General features: G+C 48.9%; 1 protein-coding gene across 1 annotated transcript in view; it reads left to right on the forward strand.

Annotated features, from left to right (window-relative positions):
* Positions 1-2,890: 2,890 nt before the first annotated feature.
* Positions 2,891-16,405, forward strand: part of MEGF6 (multiple EGF like domains 6) — a 106,392-nt gene continuing 92,877 nt past the window's right edge. The window contains exons 1-3 of the mRNA XM_037379205.1: positions 2,891-3,722; positions 6,227-6,361; positions 10,946-11,055. Coding sequence (XP_037235102.1) covers positions 3,637-3,722; positions 6,227-6,361; positions 10,946-11,055 — 331 coding nt within the window. The 5' untranslated portion in view covers positions 2,891-3,636. The remainder of the gene's footprint in view (positions 3,723-6,226; positions 6,362-10,945; positions 11,056-16,405) is intronic.

A 16,405-nucleotide genomic window follows, 5' to 3' on the forward strand; every position in this document is an offset into this window, starting at 1 on the left:
GAAGTGGGAAGCCTTGTTGTTGCCTTTGAAGTGGCTTGCAAAGGGTGGCAGGGATGGCTTTACACGCTGTGGGGTCTCCTGCTGTGCTCCAGGCCCAGCTGTTCCCCCACCAAAGCCTGTCCTTTGCTCTGTGGGTGGCCAGCCGGGCATGGTGGCCAGAGCATGGTGGCTAGCAGGGTATGGTGGCCTCCTGGGCATGGAGGCCAGCCAGGCATGGTGGCCTTCTAGGCATGGTGGCCAGCAGGGTATGGTGGCCAGCCAGGCACTGTGGCCTCCTGGGCATGGGGGCCAGCAGGGCACTGTGGCCTCCTGGGCATGGTGGCCAGCAGGGCATGGTGGCCAGCAGGGCATGGTGGCCAGCCAGGCACTGTGGTCTCCTGGGCATGGGGGCCTGCTGGGTGTAGTGGCCAGCTGGGCATGGTGGCCTGCTAGGCATGGTGGCCAGCTGGGCATGGTGGCTAGCAGGGTATGGTGGTCTCCTGGGCATGGGGGCCTGCTGGGTGTATTGGCCAGCCGGGCATGGGGGGTCTGCTAGGCATGGTGGCTGCCAGGGCATGGTGGCCAGCAGGATATCGTGGCCTGCTGGGCACGGTGGCCGGGCCAGCAGGGCATGGTGGTCTCCTGGGCATGGTGGGCAGCAGGGTATGGTGGCTTCCTGGGCATGGTGGTCGGCCAGCAGGGCATGGTGGTCTCCTGGGCATGGTGGGCAGCAGGGTATGGTGGCTTCCTGGGCATGGTGGTCGGCCAGCAGGGTACGGTGGCCTCCTGGCATGGTGGCCCGGCCAGCCCCGTCAGCCCAGGCCCAGCGCAGGGGCCCGGCCGGCGCGGACGAGCCGCGGCCTGGAGAGGGAGCCACACTCCAGGCTCTGCCCGCCCGGGCTGCAGCGCCCGCGGCCTGGCGGGCCCGGCCCGGCGCACGGCTCCACCGGGACCGCCTGCCGCCGCTGCGGAGCCCCCGACACCGGGGGGACACGGAGCGGTTGGAGCGAGCCCAGAGGAGGCGGCGAAGATGCTGGGGGGGCTGGAGCCCCTCTGCGGCGCTGGGGCTGCTCAGCCTGCAGAGGAGGCTCTAGGGACACCTTGCAGCACCCTGCGGGGCTATGGGGGACAACAGGAGAGCTGGAGCGGGGCTTTTTCCAAGGGCATGTTCTGACAGGACGAGGGGGAATGGCTTTAAGCTGAAAGAGGGGAGATTTAGATCAGATATTAGGAAGAAAATCTTCATTCTGAGGGTGGCAAGGCGCTGACACAGGCTGCTCAGAGCAGCAGTGGGTGCCCCATCCCTGGCAGTGCCCAAGGCCATGGACAGAGCTGGGAGCAGCCAGGGCTGGTGGCCAGTGTCCCTGCCCCTGGCACGGGTCGGACTAGGTGATCTTTAAGGTCCCTTCCAACCCAAACCATTCCTACAGGTGCAGACACTGCCTTCCCGGCACCATTTTTGCCAAAGCTGGGCCCAAACAGAGGATCAGCTGTGTGTAGAGAAAGCGTTTGGCTAGTGGTGGTAAGTCAGCACAGAGAGACTAACCAGGAGCTACCTCACTGCTTCCTACTGTAAGAAAAGTCCAAACTGTTAAGTCCTGACAGGAAAACGTGGGCCTGAATTTATTGTATCCTGGAACGCTCTCCATCGCTACAAAACATCTTGATGTAGTTGCCTTTCTTTAGGAAGAATGAAAGATGTTGTTTTCCCATCTGTTAGGCTTGGCAGATACTTTACTTCTAAGTGGAAACATTAGCCCCCCCCATACCTACTCTTTCTGTGACCTAAATGATTTATACAACTGCTGTGACGTTGGAAGGGTTAAGGTGTTAAAGCAGCTGCCTTGGTTTCTTCCTAGAGCTACCAGCTTTTGGGCATGGATTGTGGGTGACTTCAGTCTTGATGTAATCGTTGTCTTTCAGTAGCAGAATACACGCCTGGCACGGGACTGAAACTGCGCAAACTTTCTTATCCTACTTCACTCGCAGAAATCGGTGTTTGCCAAAGGTCAGGTCTGCCTGGGGCTGCCCCAGGGCAGTGGAGCAGTGCCCAGCTGCTGCTTTGACGAGTCCTCGCCCTCAGTGGGAGGCTTTGATGGTGGGTTCTTGAGGCAGGAAAGTTTTAGCGCAGCATCCCTGCTCCGCTCTCGTCTTCTCCATCCTGCTGCATTGGCTGCTATGCATGCACCCATCCTTCCAGGAAGGCAGGCAGGAGGCAGCTCCGCTCTCTGTAAGCTCCTTGGCCCTCCCCAGTGCCGCCAAGCCTGGCAATAACAACTGGAGATACTTGTGGTGGTTTTTTGGAAGAGGAAACTCAGCAGTGAACCAACTCAGAGCCAGGCTTGGGCACTTCCCTCTCTGTTTTTTCATTCTGCAGGGGCCAGCGGACTGTCACCCAGGTTCAGCAAAATCCTCATCAATGACTTCTTGTGCTCTCTCCCTGGTCAGTAGGGAGATTGGTGGGAAAAGGCAGATAGCAATTTCATCTTGTTCCCCAGCTCCCTCTTTGCCCAGTGTATTTCCCCACCACCCTGGGACCTGGTTGTTAACAGCACTCGAGCAGCTGAGTGCAGGTCAGATGTGTCCCTGTCCGTATTATGTGCACAGCAGAATTTCCTTGGGAAGTGATCAATTTTGTTATCTGTTAAAGTGCATAGGAAAGATTCAGTCTCTGTGGGATATTTTTAGAGCTGCTGGGAAAGGGATTTTGGGTGGTGTGTACAGAGTTGGCCTTGGGTAGTGCAAAAGAGCTGTCTTTGGAGAAACAAACCCGAATCATTTCTGCTACTGTTCTGCAGGGTTTCCCCCCTCCTCTCCTCGGGGTTGGACACAGCTGGTGGGAGGGATTTCTGACTGTCAGCAAGAAAAGAAACAAGAGAGCACGTGAGGGAAAGGAGCTAGACCTGGGAAAGGCAGGAGGAAAGTTTTGTTACTCCCTTGAAATGCAGGGAAGCTGCTCTTAGTGTGTGTGTGTGTGCGTGCAGGAGTTACTCAAGCCCGTCTCCGGAGGAAGGTGGGGGGCTGTAGCAGCTGGATGGCTTCACCTATGCAGGTGGGGTAAAAGAGACTCTGCTTGCTTTTGGAAAAGCCCCCTGGAAGTGGACTTCTCGGTGCGCAGCAGAGCACGCCTCCTGTTTCCTTTCACTTGATGGGTGCTGATTTTTATATTGCCTTGTGCAGTGGGTCGCAATTCCAAATCAGCTAAACCCACATGGGGCTTCATCGCTGGACAGAACCCAGGTCTTGTGAGCCACCAGGTCTTCGGGCTTTGGCAAGAAGCAAATGCCAGAAGGAAAAGTCACTTCAGTACATTTCAATGCGAGCAAATGAGCATAAGAAGCCTGGTTTGGATTTGGGAAAAACCCAGCTACAATCTGCACTATAATCATTTCCCATGGACTGAAGAAACTTGCTGAACTGAACCCATATGTGAGGAAGCATCTAGAAATGATAAAGCTGCTCTCCCTGTGCAAGAATTCCCGTGTGCTCCAATAGCATTGTCTTTTGCAAGAAAGAGAGACACCGGCAAGTTAGAAGCAGGAGATGGCCAGGAGTGTCCTTTGAGATACAGGAACTGGCGAGTCGTGCTTGAGAAGGCTGTGAGATTTTCTAGGCACCCACTGGAAGCACCTTGGAGGGGAGAGAGAAGGTGTTGCGATGGAATTTCGTGCAGTGGCACTGTCATTCATCCTTGCATTGCAAATATCTTCTCTGGCTTCTGGGAACAAACTGCAGCCCCATATGTAAGTAGCGAGAAAAGAGTGCTGGAGTGTTCTTACAGGGCAGGGAACTGCAAAGCAGAAGTTGAATACAGTATTTTCAAATCAAGGGTGAAGGCAGGAGCAGAGAGAGTGAAAGGGAGGGAGGGCTGCTCTGTGTTTCTTTATCTAGCACCAGATGTACATAAAGGGGAATAGACGTTTGAAAATCTGGATAGGCTTTGCTTGCAGGAGGTAACTCACTGTTTTTAACCACAATGTTGCTACTGTGTGAGCGCAAGAGGTGATTGTTGTGTAAATAGCTTGACCTTTCTTCACAGACCTGCTATTTTTATTGCACTTTGTCTATCTCTTGGTGCATGCTTCTTTCCCCCTTTTGCTGTTAGGCTAGCAGCACGTAGGTCCGTTCTTTTTAATTAAATTTTACAGTTACAGTTTGGTGTTAATCATTTGGCTTCTTTGGAAAACTTCCTTGCAAGTTTGGTCTCCTGCCAGAAGATGATCTCTCGATGCAGGGGGATTGCTCTAATTCTTTCTGTAAATGAACTCGGTGTTGCATGGTGTGCTAACTCCAAGCTGCTCTCCCTGATGTTTTTAACTTTTTGATGGGAAAGGGGTCCTTTCCAGCAGATAAAGGTTTTGCGAGACAATGCCTTTTCTCCCCATGGCAGAGATTTTGTGCTCCTGCCTTGACAATTACTTTTAGGTCTTCTTGGATGAGATGCTAGAGATGAGATGTGTGCCAAAGCATGAGAGAAAAGAATCTGCCAGCGCCGGGGCAGGGCTGTCACTTCCCATGGGGCGTTGCGGACGATGCCTGTTGCACACACAACCACTGTTTGGGGCACACAAAAACCTTTCTTCACTGTAATCAATTACACCAAAACGGCACTGCTGCCAGCCTTGTTCTTGTGGTTCCTTTCAGTTCTGGTTTTGGACGTGCAGAGAGCTGGGAGGTGAGGCGCCGGCAGGCTTGCAGCAGAGGAGGTCCAGAGGGTAGGGAGATGCCGCTCTTGGCATCAGCTTGCAGCTCGCCGTGTATGGAGACGCTCACAAAATAAAACAGCTTCTCTGGCAGTCACCATTAGTGCTGGGAACTGTTGTATCGGTGAAGTGATGTGTGCGGAGCTTTGCAAGCCAAGCAGCTCAGCAGTGGCCACATGTGGGGATGACGAGAGGAGATTTTAGAGCAAAACCGGAGGGGGAAGAAAACATGCCATTAATCCCAAAGGCATTGCCAGGCTTGCTGTAAGAGCAGTGTAATTGAACATCTTGGAGCAGTCAGATGCCAGCTGCAATCTCTATGCTTCACCATGTCCAAACTATTTAGTTGAACTTCTTTTATAGAAAGTATTTTTGTGAAAACTCTCGGCTCCTTTTGAAGCAACAGAAGCAGTCCCAAATAATGAATGGCTCATAACTTATTAAGTCAGGGATAAATGATTCCCTCTTTGTTCTTAGTTAAAACTACTGATTTGTACTTGGAGAAGGAGAGTTAGATTAGAAAAGAAATTAAACACAAATGGTATTTTCTTTATTTTCTTACCAAATTATATATATATTCACTTTTATTTACTGGAATTAGTCTTGCAGTTCTGAATGTGTGAGAGAGCAGCTAAGACAGCAAAATGTCTAAAACAGATTTAAAGCAGTATTAACAAAATGATGTATCATTTCTACTGGCTGAATATTTTTTTTTTCCAATTGCTGTCAGATGATGCAGATCCCATTTGTGTTTACAATGACAATAGTCAGGAAAATAATGCCCTAGGTCCAAAGAAGGAATGTGTTCTTCTTTAACTGAGATCAGACAGGATGGACAAACATAGAAATTATGGTGCTATCGGATCTTTTCTGATCCATCCTTTTTTGTTTCAAGGCTAAAAATCAGCCTTAATTTATCAGTGGAAAAGTAACTGCTGCATTTTTCAAGTGGGCTGTAGAGCATCCCAGGACCTAGAGGTACCAAATGTCGGCTTCCCGATCTCACTGAAGTTTGCTATGTTGCAATGTTATAAAAACATCTTGCTTTAGATTTCTGTTCCTGTATCTGAGCCTCATCACAGGCTGCAGGTCTGGAGACTCAAGGAGGGGGTTCAGGGTGGAGCAGGCTTCTCATGTCTGCCACTGGCTTATAGCGTGGGATTACTCCCCGTGTCCTCTCTGCTTTAGATGGCCGTTTTCCATCTAAATGTGGGTTTGTGATGTTCACCTTGTAGTTCTCCAATGTTTAACTGATTCACAAAAGCCTACTGACATGCTTTTGAGAAATACAGATTATACTATTCTACTGTGTGTTTTGTTGGTGCCAGTGTCACGCTCTTACAATTCTATCTGTTCACAAGAGCATTTAATCCAAGAATTCTGGGGGCAGCTGGAGAGGCTGCATTTGACAACTGTCTGTGGCTGGTCAACCTGGCAGATTTCTTTTCCCTACACTGATTTAATTAAAGGAGGAGGCAAACACCATATATTGTATAAGCTCGTAAGTAAGGAAATTCAAAGACACCTCTTTTTCTCTGTGGCAGGCCAAACGTCTGTGCGGAGCAGGAGCTGGCGGTCGTGGGGCACCGGCAGCCTTGTGTCCAGGCCTTCACCCGCACCGTCAAAGTGTGGAAGCAGGACTGCGGGGGACGGCAGTGGTGTACGGGCTACGAGCGGAGGTATGTGTTCTTCCTTGGAGCTTGATTTGCTCCTTGCGTGATGGAAATTGGTTCCTTCTCATCATCAGCAGCGGGGAAGCGAGCTTGTTGCTCACTTGGCATCTGCAAAGGGGAGAGCCCGTTGCACCGGCCACGCAGCTGGTGGGTCTGGGCACAGGGGGAGAGGGCTGGGAGCAGCTGCATGTGTGCCTGTCTTGCTGCCCACACTGGGGTCTGGCACAAGAAATAGCATTGATAACTGCGTGGTACCCTCCGAGGAGCCTCAGTGACCAGCCAGCATGGCTGTGGCTCTCCTCAATCCCCTGCAGCTCTCTAGGGAGAGGGGAGACTTACCCTGCACTTGGTACCTGGCCGTCAGCGGGTCTGGCATTAGGGTAGCAAAGCAGTTCATTTAGGGGCCAATGTAAACAGAAAGTTACGTGCAGGGGGAGATGTGGCTCTGAACCCACAAATGAGCTGTAAAGAGTAAATCTATTTTATTAGATATTTTTTTCTTGGCTAAAACCTGGAGACTGTGAGAGATTTGTAAACCCTACGTGTGTCTAGCTGGAGGGGTTTCTGACCCTACCTGGCACCTTTTTGATACTGAGTTTTTAAATTGTTAAGGAATTCCCAAAGGGAAGATATATTGCTTTTGTTCTAAAGAAGCTTTCTTCTGGTTAGCTGTTTGCAGTCATCTGACGATGTATTACATCTGTTTCCTATGATCTTGCCATGTTAACCAAATGACTTAATCGCATCACGTGCATTCTTCCTGTATCTTTAGATGTCTCAGCTTCATGGCGGAGGCATCTCAGTGCCTCTGTAGTTTTACAAAGCTGAAGGCAGTAGCTGGGTCCAAGTGAGGTTTATTGTGTATGGTCTGAAAAAAAATAACAAATACCACAAAAAATGTGGCCATCGTGCAAGTGATGCTCCATGAGGACAGGTGGTGGTCGTTGGCAGGTTTTGCTGTGGGTCACCGGCTTCCTTTCGCACCAAGAGTGGGGCTGTGCCCACCTCAGAAGAGTGTACAGCTCAGTGGAGGTAGGCTTGCACGGGCAAGAAAGGAATTTGTCTGTACACTGAGCAGAAAATGGATGCAGTTGTTCAGCTAATGGTACAGCCCTTGAGTTGCTGACTGGCCTTTACTGGGAGCTGGGAGGCCAGGCAAGGAAGGGTTGCAGGGGGAGGGTTATGAACGTGTGCAACAGTGCAAATAATGAACTTTTTTTACCTGCATAGCAGCCAAACTACAGTGTGCCCCATCTTCTTCTGTGCTCCACCTGCTTTTCCTGCCTTGTTAGGCAGTTACAAGCCTTTACAAAATAATAATGATAGCAGTAGTTTCAAAGAAGTATCTTGGACTAGAGACAGCTTTTAAGTCTTGACTTTAGGAATTCCTCCTAACCTGTAATTGCCAGTAATTATCTTGGTGATGATATCTGTGTAGTGGTAATAAAGGAGCAAACAGAGTCCATCTTTTGACCGTGTTTTAAGAGAGGGCTTTGAAATGATAGGTGCCCTGTCTCCTCCTGCTTCAAAGGCTGGGAACTTTTCAGACCCAGCTGTCCCTCGGGTTCTTTAATGTGCTGTTTTGACATTGTAAATCAAGGAACTGAAATGAAAAAAATTTCTGTTGTGCTTCATTGTGAATATTAGAACAGCCTAGTGCTATAACTCTGTTCCTTGATGAAAATGCAGAGATGAAGCCTAGAGATTCTGTGAGGGATTTCACCCAAGGAATTTTAAAAGCAAGATGGTAAAAGGACTATCACAGAACTTTCGTCATTCTAGGCAAGATTTTGTCCTATATCCCCTTGCTCTAAACTTCTTTCAGGAGTTCCCATCGCAGCAAGCTTATTGCGATAGATGGGTGATCTCCTGCCAAGCTCCCTTGTGCTGAGCAATTGAGGGCAGTGGAGCGCACAGTTTGTGCATTCGGAGAGATGCTACGCAGCTTCTGTCTCACCCGCTGGAGCTGCTCCAGTTGGACCCAGCTCCAGCAGCACAGGCCTCAGGAAGCATATTAACAGCTTCAGGATCTGACACACACAGGGTTAGCCTGAAATTGGCCTCAGTGCCTTTGAGTTCATGGACATGACTAGGGAAATCCAGCATCTGCTGTTCCTTTCCCCAGTGCACCGTTTAGTGCCGCTGCCTAGCTCACCTGCCTGGCAAGGACCAGCTGTCTGCAGGGGCTGAAGCACAAGTCACTGACATGCAAGGTTCATAAGTGTTAGAGCTAATTTTCTAAAATTCCCATGCATGCCTGGGGTGCTGCAGACGCCACTACAGTTCCATCGCTTTGCCTAAACTGTAAGCGAGATTCAGGGGAGGAGGGTGGGCTGGGGCAGGCAGGGGACCCAGGGTGGCCAAGGGGATGTTTATCTGCTGAGTTTGTGTGTTTCAGAACCAGTTGCATTTGGTTTTATAGGACTTGCAGTCCTGTACTCTAGGCAGAGATAAAAGATTTCCTAAAAGTCAGAACAAACCTTGCTCCGTACACTCACAACACGGGCCCTGCCTGCTCAGGGAGCCAGCATCTGCTCTTCAGCCGATGATCTGAGCATCCTCTGGGCTGCGCTTCTCGTTGTTCCTGGTAAAGCAATGCTTTTGCTACTGGTTGTGTAACTTTCCTGAATTAGGTAACAACAGAAGGTAGCTTTGCTCAGCCCTCAGTAACGAAACTTGGAGGAACAGCAGAGCTGTCCCAGAGAGGCTGGAAGTGGATTTTCCAGCAGCAGGACATAGCAAGATTTTTAAGCCTGGGTTCCATTAGTTCTGGCTCGTTCAACATTTTCTGTGCCAGGGACTCCTTAAAACATGAAAGAAAACAGAAACATTGAAGATAAAATATCGCCTATGTGGTTCTTTCCAGTCTGCAGCATCCAGATATCCTCAGGCAAGGGAGGCTGTCAAAATATTTGCATCTCCTTAGAATCCACTTGGGCTGACTTAAGGATCTGAAGTGTCCAGACGAGCCCATCAAATTCGTGGATATGAGGTTGTTCAGGGTAATGTTTGGGGCAGAAAGGAGCCCGGGATTAGTCCTGAGCTGTCCTACATTGCTATTTCTTGGTATACCTTTTCCTCCCCGTTTCTGAGCCCGTGCAGGGCAGAGGGAAGGGGCTGCTTGTGGCCATGCAGTCTTCCTCATTTTGGATGAGAAGGATGGTGTTTTCCAGAATAGCCCATGCAGGGAATGGTTGTTGCATTAGCACCAGCCCACTGCTGTCATGTCCTCCTGTGCTTCCTAACGCACCCTGCCCACCGCGCTGCAGCCCTGGGCTGGGACATAGCTCTTGGTACCGAGAGGATCCGGGTGGATCTGAGCCTGATTGCTGCTCTCCTGGTGTTTGAGGGACTGTAAATTGTTTTCTCAGCTGCTTCGGGAACACGAGCATTTCCTTCATAATTTGTTAATAGCTCATACAAAAAAAAATGGTATCTGCTTTTATTTTTCTCAGTTGTGCTTCCATATGCTGGTTGGCACAGAGGAGTAGCCAAAGGTTTTCTTCATGGGAATTCATGGTTCACTGTTATTTAGGTTTTTTTTAGAAACATTCGACAAAATCAAACAACTAGACTGAGTTAGGATAAATATTTTCAGGGGATATGTACAACACATCTGCTGTGCCAAATATTTGTTGTTGTTTGTCTGATTTGCTTTGGTGGAGTAGTTTCATGTCCTGCCAAAGGATCTTTTTAAAAATTGCCTTCAAGAGTTTTATCTGTGTTTCAATTTTCACATACACAAAACATCAAATTTCCAGAGAAAAAAAAAGCGTCACTTATATTTATTTTTGCTTCAGATCAATTCCTGCTTTCAGACCCCAACTCCCACCCTGGAAGTTACTCGTAGGAGTTGTTGCAGGGACCTTCAGCTTCCACCTGAGTGCATCGTCCCCTGCGGAGGCTGTGCTGGCTCTGCTGAGCAGGCAACAGCGCTGCCGCGTCCCGGGACTGTGCCGCGCTGGAGAGGGCTTTTTGCTTTTTCTGGAAGATGGGGGAGATGTGATCGCACGTGGCGTGGCTGGGCTTGTCAATGTTTAGCTGAGGGCAGAGCGGGAGGAGAGCAAGGAGGAGAAAGCCCTTTCCATCAGGGAGATTGGTTCTGCTGGCTTTAACCTGTGGGAACCTTGCTATATAAATCGTACCTGCATGGAGAGCTTTTTGCATAGCTGGATATTCCCATCAGGATTCTGACAATTTTTTTAGCTCACCAGCCCCTTGGAGACACTTGCCCATGCACGCTAAAGCTGGACTGAAATACCCGTTTCTCTTAAAGTTTAAATTTCCTTCATTAACAAGTTTAAGAGAGGAGCTCAGAGCTGTGAAATAGTTTAGAAGAGGAGAAAACAGTCAGGGGTGTTATGAGGACCTGGACACACATCTCTTGTGTTTCTGATTAGAGTAAATTAAGAAGTATTTTCTTAGCATCAGTGATCATTGCTAGACCAGGTGGAAAAAAATGTCAGTGCATTTGAAAACCTCATTTTGTTTATATCCACAGTTAAGTGTTACAACCTCTGTTCTTTCCAGTTTCCTCGTTCTGCCGGAATTAACGTTGTCCGGGTGGTATCTTGGTTTGTTGTGTTTCAGAACTGCATACTACACGGGCTACAGGCAAGTGTACAAGGTGAAATACCAGACTGCATACAGATGTTGCCCAGGATGGTCGCAGCTGGGAGGGGATGCTGGCTGTCTCTACCGTAAGTATCACACTGTTTGGATGAAATTCTTCATTTGCTACTGTCCGTATTGTTTTTTTGGCTGAGGGTGCTCATTTCAAGTCCTGTGCCTGCATTAAATGCTAGAAAAATGTCTTTAAACGGGGCTGGGTTTTTTGTTGTTTGTTTGGAGGTTTTATTTTTGTTTATTTTAACTGTGTGTCAGAAGGAATTTTCTCTGGCTTCCCAGGAAGCGCTGTGTGGTGCTTTCTGTTTGTGGAGAATTTCCTCATCGCAGCGTGAAAGGGTTTTCAGAGTTGCATTCATTTATCCAGTTGCCAACTGCTACTAAACGTTTAAAATCAAGCCCGAACCGGTGTTTCAGATGGTGCCAGTGGCAGCTGGAAAGCTGTTATCCAAGCTCTGAGTGGACTTTTCATTATCAAAAGCAGTAATTGCTGTCTCTGTGATTGAACATGCTGGTGATGGCTTATTTGCCGGCTAGTTGGTCTTACTCAGCATTTGCGAGAGCTGCTTCCTTGGAAGAGGCAGCCTTTGACTAATTGCACAAAGGCTGAGAAACCGGGCGGCGGTGCCGTGCTGCAGAAGGCGGTGGGGTTTGGCCAGCAGCGTGTGGTCACTTTCTGAGTGTGCTCCCTGGCCATTCCCTGCTCCTTGCCCTGTCCGGTGGGTGGGAGCGGGATCAGCTTACTTGTGAAGGGATGTGACTCCTCAACTCCTTTGGAAAGGGGCATCTATCAGGTACTCAATGTGTTATTTTTAAGACTTACTGAGCTTGAGATCCCCCTGCCAGAGGTTAGAGATCTCTGCAGTCCTCCCCTTCGCCTGCTCCCTCCTCTAGCCAGAGAGTGAGAGTTTGTCTTCGGGACTGGTAGGATCCAGCAAGGGATGCTGCAGCATTGGCCTCAGAGGAGAAGGCAAACTGCCAGCATGGGTGAAGTGGTTGCACCTCTAAGGTTTGAAGTGGAGACCCAAACCCTGAGATTTTTTTGGATTCTGTGTCTAGCTTTCCTGCTCTTTTCTGTTTGGTCTAGTGTAATTCTCTGCAAAACAGGTGTGGAAGTATCTGCTTCCCAGCTGTGCAGGGAAGCTGGAATATGTATTCAGATTTGCACAAGTCAGGCTAGGGATGTGCAAATATTAGTATATAAAATGATTTTACGCTACTGTTGCAGAAGACAGAGGCAGCTTTATCCTCATGGGCCCCATATTCCCGCCTCCCTCTCCAGGCTGCCCTGCTTGCCATGGGAGGCTGATGCTGCGTAGCTCCCTGCTCCTTCCTCTATCCTACGGCCGCATCCAGCTGGGGAAATATTTAACTTTAAACTTTGCTTTTGAGATGTTGAGAGCAAAGTAAAATCTTCTCTTGAATCAAACAAAGGTTTATCTGAGCACGTGTCGAAATAAATGTCACCATCAAGGCAGAATCACACACACTCCCTGTGATATATTATTAATTCTCTGCCTAGTTGCATAATGGAGCTCTGATCTTTTCGGGATCAGGCTTTGGAGTTGCACTCCTACCCTCGCCATAGAAAAGCAGCTTTCTTTTTAAGTAATAGGCAGGCGAACCAACAAAGCATTTGGGATCCAACCTACCTTGTCATCAAGGGAATGAAAGCTGGCTGTGTCCAACTCCATTGTAAAGGCAATTTTGATTGTAATTGACCTACAATATAGGAAAATGTCTCCCACAGCTAGTCATCTTTTGTTCTGTAAAGAGGCTGCGTATACCTTCCGTGTGCTTTGATGCTTGAAGCAAAGGTTAAAAAGAAAAAAAGAAAAAAAAAAGGTGTGTCTAGCAAGCAATCTTTATTCTTCCTATTCAAAAGCCTGCAACACAGGAGAGCAGCCCCACTGTGCAAGAGGAAACTCCATCAGTGCCTAATAACCTGCTGTCAGCAAGCAGATAATAACCTCAGATGAACTCAGAAAAAGTGTGTTCTGTAATGATTTTTCCGGCCAAGGAAGTGAGTAATTCCATCCAGGAAGGAAGCAGAGAGTAGGAAATAAAGCTGCTCAGGGCATGCTCTTAACTCATCATCCTCATCATTAGGACCAGCACTCAGAGGCTGGGCAATGATCTTCACCCAGCTGCTCACTGCAGTCGGTCTGGAATGAAAACAGAGAGGGAGGTCCAGCTCTTTCGGGCACTCTTGCTATTGATGTCAAACTTACTGCTGATGTGACAGGCAAGCCATTGCTGTTTATTTTCTTGTCTCTCGGATGTCAGTGGTTCCTGTTGCTCTCTTTTAAGTGGGTCTTGTTTATGTGTTTTCTGTGCATTATTCCCAAGAGTAGGAAAGCTAGTAGATGTTTTGCAGGCAAAGTGTAAGCTGAAGAACAGGTTGCAAAGTCCTTTTCCCCCTCCTTGTTTCCATCCACTGAACTTTATATTCCAAAGTGACAATGTGGATGACACTATCATTTAAATGGTATTTTAGCAGGAAGGACACGAACGTGCAAATCGAGGACAGCAATGTGCCCTGTGCCGTGGTGTAGCGCTGGTTAACTGCAAATCTACTCCCACGTCTGCTCTGGCAACTGCTGAACTGTCCCAGCAGTTGTCAGCCAACTCTCTGCATTTGGCTAACCCCAAGTACTCAAAGTATCTTAAATAATATTCCTGTGATAGGCAGCTTGTGTGTTTTTCTCTCCTTTTTAACAGCTCCTAGGGACAGCCAGCCCTGGCGCTCTCTGCAAAAGCAGAATGACACCAACTCAAAACATTCAGCAGAAATTGCTGCCAAGCTGTCGGTGGGATTTTGGGATGGATCACGACCTTTGGCTGGTGAGCAACTCAGACAAGCTATATGTGCTGCTTCAGGGAGGATCATGGCTGGCTTAAAACCACCTCACTAGAAATTTTGGCATGGCAGGAGGGAGAAAGCAGAATGTAAGAGCATCATGGGTGTGCTGGTGTTTATGGCAGAGAGGGTTCTGTTTCCAGAGTTAGAGGTTGCCCTGATCATACCTGGCATAAGCTCACAAGGAAGCGTGTGTTGGGATTTCCAAGTGCCTTGCTGGAGCTTACGTTTTAACATCTTTATTTCAATGCTTGATTTCTTGTAAGTCTTTTAAATACTCTTGTGATGCTGAAAATATAAATGTTCCGTCTTCAGTGTTGCACATTCACCAGGAGACGTGTGTTTCTGATGCGTGGGGATTTGTCTCCATTCAGGGATTCAGACCTGGCTGAATACTGTTAACTTTAAAACTGGGATGGGGCTGTAACCTTAAGCTGCTGGGACTGAAAAAACAGGTATTAATATATCTCATCTGAATACCCTGAGAGCAGCAGAAGACCAGTCATCTGGTTAGGTGGCTAAAGTGTGGCAACGGGACTCTTGCTCCCTGTTTCCAGACCTCCCCTGCCGCTGGTGCTGGTCTAGCAGCAGCTGGCTGAGCATCCCGCTGGCTGGACCCAGGCAAACGGGAGAGCTCTGCCTGGCTCCTGCGGGATGGCCGGTGCCCTGAGCCGGGACTGTCTGTCCCAGTCTGCAGACTGTCCTGGGGAACGCTTCTGGTTTCTGTGTAACTAAATCCTCATCCTGAGGAGCTCCCAGCTTTTTGGTTTGCAGGGGTGTGATGACTTTTCCTGCTGGCGGCCTTGACCTTAGTACAAGAGTGGACCAGAAGCGGGTGTAGGAAGGCCTGGCAGGGGAAATGAGTCAGGAAATATTAGCGAAGTGCTGAGGCAGGGAACCACAGCCAGGGCATTATGTATGTTCGAGGGTTTTCTATTTTGTATATAGCAATCGTGAGCCAGCCTGTGTTCGCTGGCATAGCTCTGCTGAACGCAATGAAGCTATGCCAAAATATGTCAACAGGATTTGTGGCCCTTCCTATCTGTCTTCAGAGATCATTGATCATGTTCCAGGAGTACAAAGGTGGGGAAGGCCACGGCTGTTGACAGTTTAATTAGAGCTGTTGGACACTGTGTGGTGGAATCAGTCCAATAAGGACATCTTATCTTGCTTTCTCTTGGAGGCTGGCATCTCCTCACTGCAGGGTGCTCTTTGCTCCAAATGCGGGACTGTTCATTGCTTTTCCTTCAAAAATGAAAAAAGCCCAACCCACGTGATGTTATATTAGGGGAAATTTTCACCACTGTAGACTTGTGTGTAGCTGGCTGAAGCCTGCTGCTTTCTTACTTGAACAGCAATGCTAAATAGCACCGTGAAATGGGTGGTCCCAGCACCATGGTGAAATTGTTCGGGTTTTCAGAGCCCACACTGGTGCCTGGAAGAAGAGGGCTTGTCCCACTGCAGCCACCGTGACGAGCATACTCATTGTTTGCCTAGATTGATGGCTGTCTGTAGCAAAAAAAGGGTGTACTCCTTTTCCTCGCTTGCAGGTTGGTGTCTCTAAGCACATAGAGGTGAGAGGATTGTTAGTAAGGGGCTATGAGGACAGCACTTGGTGACTCAGAGTGCGTGGGCTCTGCTGGGAGCTAGTAGCTTGGAAAGAGATGGAAAATTTCATAGAAACACCCTGTAAAACAGTGCTAAAGCAAGTGGTCTGAAGAGTAATGGCTCCACAGAGATCTCACGGGTCTCAAAGAATATTTGGTTTCTTTGTTCCACTCCTACTGTGCCATTTGAAATCGTGACAGCTGTGCTTGCTCGTAGCACCTCATGGAGCTGTCAGACCTCACCTTGTAAAGGCAGAGTGCCCGGTTCCCTCGGAGTGTGCCTGCGTTTTGTCCCATCTCTTCTGCTGGCAGCAGAAGTGTGAGATCTTACTGCGTTTCCATTGCCCTCAGTCTTGGAGCATTCATCCACCCAGTCCCATTTGGGAAGGGAAAAGGTCAGAAGTCAAGACACCCTTTGCATTTTTAGCATGGCTTCAGGTTCTTTCCCTGCCCGATTACTGATAGATGGACTTTCAGACTAAGCTTCTCAGTTTCAAGTGGCCTCTGAGATGCTACTTAAATTCCACATGGGTTCAATAACACAGTTAAAGCCCTTGCTGATTAGGATGAGGGGCCTGCATGTCTGGTAATCCCCATGATCTCTACTTTCAGCTCAAGATGTTGAAAAGCTGGGTCCCTCCAAGTCTTTAGCTCTTGATGTGCATGAGGAGTTGGAGCTCAGCCGCAGACACCACGTCTGTGCTCTTGGGCCAGCCCCTGCCACGTTCAGAAGTGACACAATGAGGCAGAAAGGCACTGAGGAGAGCAATAAATATGGAGGAGGCTAAAGAGAAGGCCATTGCTAGAAGATTTAGTACCGGTGACCTTGTCACGATTGCAGCGTTTGCCTGTGAGCTGTGCAGGAGATGCCCGTGCCAGCTCTGCCGGGGCTGCACACTCCTGCAGAAAACACGGCTCTTTGCTCAGGCTGGACGGGCAGCGAGGCCAAGTCGTAAC

Source organism: Falco rusticolus, chromosome 3 (assembly GCF_015220075.1).
Source record: "Falco rusticolus isolate bFalRus1 chromosome 3, bFalRus1.pri, whole genome shotgun sequence".
In the NCBI taxonomy this organism is placed as follows: Eukaryota; Metazoa; Chordata; class Aves; order Falconiformes; family Falconidae; genus Falco; species Falco rusticolus.